The 4739-nt window shown below is 32.0% G+C and overlaps 1 protein-coding gene across 7 annotated transcripts; it reads left to right on the top strand.

Annotated features, from left to right (window-relative positions):
• Positions 1 to 231: 231 nt before the first annotated feature.
• On the top strand, positions 232 to 4634 carry LOC128780600 (olfactory receptor 6C3). 7 transcript variants are annotated; one of them, XM_053921724.1, is made up of 4 exons: positions 232 to 303; positions 428 to 728; positions 1152 to 1251; positions 1769 to 4634. In XM_053921724.1, the coding sequence occupies exons 3-4, from the start codon at positions 1240 to 1242 to the stop codon at positions 2750 to 2752; spliced, it is 996 nt and encodes a 331-aa protein (XP_053777699.1). In that variant the 5' UTR covers positions 232 to 303; positions 428 to 728; positions 1152 to 1239; the 3' UTR covers positions 2753 to 4634. The 7 variants fall into 7 exon arrangements, with proteins under 7 accessions (XP_053777699.1, XP_053777701.1, XP_053777698.1 ...); XM_053921726.1 differs by having other exon boundaries at positions 233 to 728; positions 1796 to 4634; XM_053921723.2 differs by having other exon boundaries at positions 235 to 728.
• The last annotated feature ends 105 nt before the right edge of the window (positions 4635 to 4739 follow it).

The raw sequence follows: 4739 nt of genomic DNA, 5'->3' as shown, positions 1-4739 counted from the left end.
TTATACAATCATAGAAGAGTTATATTCTAAATCAAACTTTATACACTCATTATCACATCTTGTTTATATATTTTCCTCATTACCTCAATCACTTTGTTTATTAACTTTTATCAATATTATAAACATGATTCATTCATATCTTTTAATGATGCCTTTCCTTGGCACTCTGTTTACTTAATGAACTCCCCTGAGCTAACAAAAAAGACACATAAAATAAGTCCAGCTCTACCTCTGTGACATATATAGAGAAGAACATTCCTATTTTCTATTTTTTAAAACAGAAAATATCACAGTCTCTGAATTGTAAGGAAAAACTATATGATATTATAGATATATAATCATAGAATTATAAAATATTTATTTCAAATATTTGCATAAATACAAAGAAAATCTTCAACAAATGTTTTTTATTTCCGTCTACAACCAGGTGTAACTGAGTTAGTGCATGGATCTTGGCTGAAAGACAAAAAGCAGGAATGAGCTGTATGATAATAAAATGTTCCAAAAATTTTATAATGCCAGGAATAATGGATACTATCAAATATTACTAGTCTAAGAACAAAGAGAACTATGTTACCTTGAGAAAGTTAAACCGCCACATTTGATCTGATAGTACAATGAAAATTCAAATAAATTTTTAACTCAGTTTATCAGCTCTGAAATTATGTAAATGTTTAAGCCAATTAGACAATTAAATTTGAGGCTAAATCATCAAGAAGAGGCAAGAAGTAAGTAAATTTGTTATTCTTCAATATAATATTCTACTTTATTCAAATGTTTTAAAATATTATTTCCATAGGTATTTGTGGATTTATATCCCTTTCAATATTAAAAGTTAAATAATTGTTTACTACCAAGAAAACTATTCATGGAGTCCTAAAGCAAGAACTCAGAAATAAGCTTTGGGTTGTTCAGTTATACTTTGCTAAGTGCAATGGTATTCTACTAGACAAATAAGATTCTAATAGGATTATTTCCTACTAGAAAGAATATCTCCTCAGTAAGTGCTATTTAGTCCACTTGTTTCTAGGCTATAGCAATAATGAAAACAAAAAAACGGAATTGTGAATTTTTATATATTAAACTGTTTCTAGGTGATTATTTATTTTAATAACAGAAGTTTACCTTTCTTGTTCTGACCTTTCTATCAGGAAAGGGGAAAATGAGGTGGAGAGACTAATAGCACCAATCAAACCCTTAAGAAAGTAACGTGGAACAGAGTGCCAGCAAAGTGTTCCCATGGATAAACAGGTATGCTCTAGGGTGACATGACTATTGTGTTGACTAGTTGTTTCACTTTGTAAAAGTGTCCTAAACTATGTAATCCTCAAAATATAAAATGTGATGATGGGCCAAACTAACCTCTGTAAACTTTTAAGCTCTGTTATTTAGATTGTCCACAATTTAGATTATTTTTTATAATATTGAGAAATAGAAAAAGATCAATTAGAATATTTTCACATATTTAAAAGGAGATAAATATTTTAAAGGATAATCACAAGGTTACTTTAAAGAAACATTAGAAGGAATAGCTTTTGTTTAAGTGTTAGCACAACCTCTTTTCCATGGTATGTATATTTTCAAAGGAAAGGTTATATTTAACTTCAGCTAATATTCATTACTTGATTGTAAGGTCAAATGAAAAGCTTTATTTGAGAGAGAGTGGCTGAAGAGAACTGTGTTTGGAATTTCATAATTTATCATCATAGATATTTAAAAATTTTATACTCTGTCATCAATTTTGTTTTAACTGTTCTATGTTCTGTAGGGGAAACATGTATTTTCTGTTCTACAGAGGGGGAAAGCATCGACGATGAGAAACCACACAGTACCCACAGAATTCATTCTTCTAGGACTATCAGATGATCCAGAGCTTCAGACTGTGATTTTTCTCTTCTTAATCATCACATATATATTAAGTGTCTCTGGAAATTTGACCATCATCACTCTCACCTTGGTGGATTCTCATCTACAGACCCCTATGTATTTCTTCCTCAGGAACTTCTCTGTATTAGAAATATCCTTTACAACCGTCTGTATTCCTAGATTTTTGGGCACAATTATCACCAGAGACAAAACGATTTCATACAATAATTGCATAGCTCAATTGTTTTTCTTCATCTTCATGGGTATAACTGAATTTTATCTTCTAACTGCCATGTCCTATGACCGCTACGTGGCCATCTGCAAACCCCTGCACTACACTGTCATCATGAACAACAGAGTCTGCATAGTGCTTGTCCTCTGTGCTTGGCTGGCAGGATTCTTAAATATCTTCCCACCTGCAATTCTTTTTCTCCAATTAGATTACTGTGGCTCCAATGTCATTGACCACTTTGCCTGTGACTATTTTCCCCTCTTGCAATTATCCTGCTCAGACACCTGGCTCCTGGAAGTGATTGGTTTTTACTCTGCAATAGTGATCCTGCTTTTCACTTTGGCATTAATAATTCTATCCTACACGCTCATCACTAGAACAATTCTAAAACTGCCTTCTGCCAGCCAGAGAAAAAAGGCTTTTTCGACATGCTCCTCTCACATGATTGTCATTTCCATCTCTTATGGAAGCTGCATATTCATGTATGCCAATCCCTCAGCAAAAGAAAAGGCATCTTTGACCAAAGGAGTAGCTATTCTGAATACTTCTGTTGCTCCCATGATGAATCCATTTATATATACCTTGAGGAACCAGCAAGTGAAGCAAGCCTTTAAGGATGCTATTCAAAAGGTTATCTTTTTCTCTGGTAAATGAAAGTACTAGTAGCATTAAAAGAATAAAATTCTAATCAGTGATTTCGGTTATTCATACTCTCTCAAAACACTCTTTCCTTCATTACAGTTATTTTTCCTTTCATATGCTCATATTAAATTTCCTAAATGTTGAACTCCGTAAATTTGAAAAAGCTGAATGTTGCTTCAGAATATTCTGTAAATTCAAATGTTTTATTCAAATGCACTTGGACGAAGTAAAAACTTCTGGCTTACTGGTTAGGATTTTCAGTAGAAGGCATTTACTTTTGAAGAGAGACAGAGCATTTAGTTTGATGGTAAGATGCCGGGATAGATTTGAAATTCTGAACTTTTCATTCTTACCAGGTAATAGAAATGAATGTTAATAGAAAATTTAGATTTTCTGTGGCATTTGAATGAAATCAAATAGTCACCATCACCAGGGGCTTGGGAACAAAATCTAAACACCTACATAAATATATTAAGTGATTTTAAACTCATGTATATTAAAATTATTTATGCTATTGATATAATGAGAAGGAGAAGAAGGAAGAGGAGGAAAGGTAGAAAATAAAATAAAATTCTTTCAGCAATTACTATATGCCAGAGCAATTGTTTGCTTTGTATTGGTTCATTGAATCCTGCAAATTACTTTATGAGGTATCTACAATTATTATTCCTCTTTAGTCAGAGGTATTTTTCATTAGTTAGATTAACTACCTCTAAAAATTAAAATATTAGTAGAGAAAATACAATGTAAAATATATCAAGTAAAATGCATGAAACTGTGATAAACTGATAACAATTCAACTTTCTGGAGAACGGAGCTTTAACTGGAGCATCTAGAACTGAGGACTTTAGGGATTTGGGAAGTAGGGAAGAGAAATAACATCCTTTGATAATATTCTACACATGATTTTTATTAGAAAACTATATTACATATTTTATAAAACCTCTTAGAACATGAGCATTATTATTTCTAATTTATAGGTGAATGGACATAAGGAAATTGAGGTTGAGAGTTCATTGTCACAGAGATCGTAACATGCAAACTGGCATTTAAATCACTTTTCTTTAACCTCAAAATCCAGACTAATAGTATTTCTTTCATTTTTTACACTGGTTTTCACTAGTAATCATTATGACTAGAAGTTTATGTTAAATATCAGAACTGCTAAGGGACTTTTAATATGTGGTGACCTCATTCAGGTCTTACTTACTTCTGACAGGTGTTGGGGATGTAGTGATGAAAGAGAGTGATCCTTGCTAAGTTATATGATATTCTAACACAAAGAAAAATAATATAATTAAAATTTAATTTGATAAGTGCAACAATTTAGATATGAGTGGCCTATGGGACAGGTAATGTTGACCAAATGTCAGTCTTTCCGACTCTTCTAGCAGATTTGTGGTCAATTGCACAATTGTAAATGTTCATGTTAACCTTTGAATCACAAGCATTTGATAAACCTTGTTGGCCATCTTAGTTTTCACTTTTATTCTCTTTCTTGGTCATTAACTTGTGTATTACAAAAATCATATTATTTCCTAAATTTTTTTTAAAAAAAGGTTACTTGGAATTGAATTGCAATGGTCATCAAAACTCTCTCCAATACGATTCCCTGTAGCCCTAACTTGCATTGGGAATCCTGGGTTGATCATTATTTCAGTTTTACCGTGTACTGCTGTCTATTATTCCCTCAGGTCTATTTGAAAGAATTGATACTAGTGACCACAGTCTAGATTTCTAGGAGGTGTTAAACTATTTCAAACACTGACTATTCTATATCCAGGCAACACTGATGGATATTTCTCAAATTAAGTCCATGAACAAAACAAAGAAAACCAATAACAATACTATATATTGAATACTCTAAGATGATACCTTGTAAATAATAAGAGTTTCCATGCCGTATTTTTCCTTAATATCTATGTGTGGACATTAACAGCTTCATATAAGCAGAATCAGAATCTTGCAGACAATTTCTTCTAATTCTCACATGATTGTG

Source organism: Desmodus rotundus, chromosome 3 (genome assembly GCF_022682495.2).
Source record: "Desmodus rotundus isolate HL8 chromosome 3, HLdesRot8A.1, whole genome shotgun sequence".
NCBI classification, from domain to species: Eukaryota; Metazoa; Chordata; class Mammalia; order Chiroptera; family Phyllostomidae; genus Desmodus; species Desmodus rotundus.
Note: the sequence above shows the minus strand (reverse complement) of the source record. Positions and strands in the feature narration are given on the sequence as shown.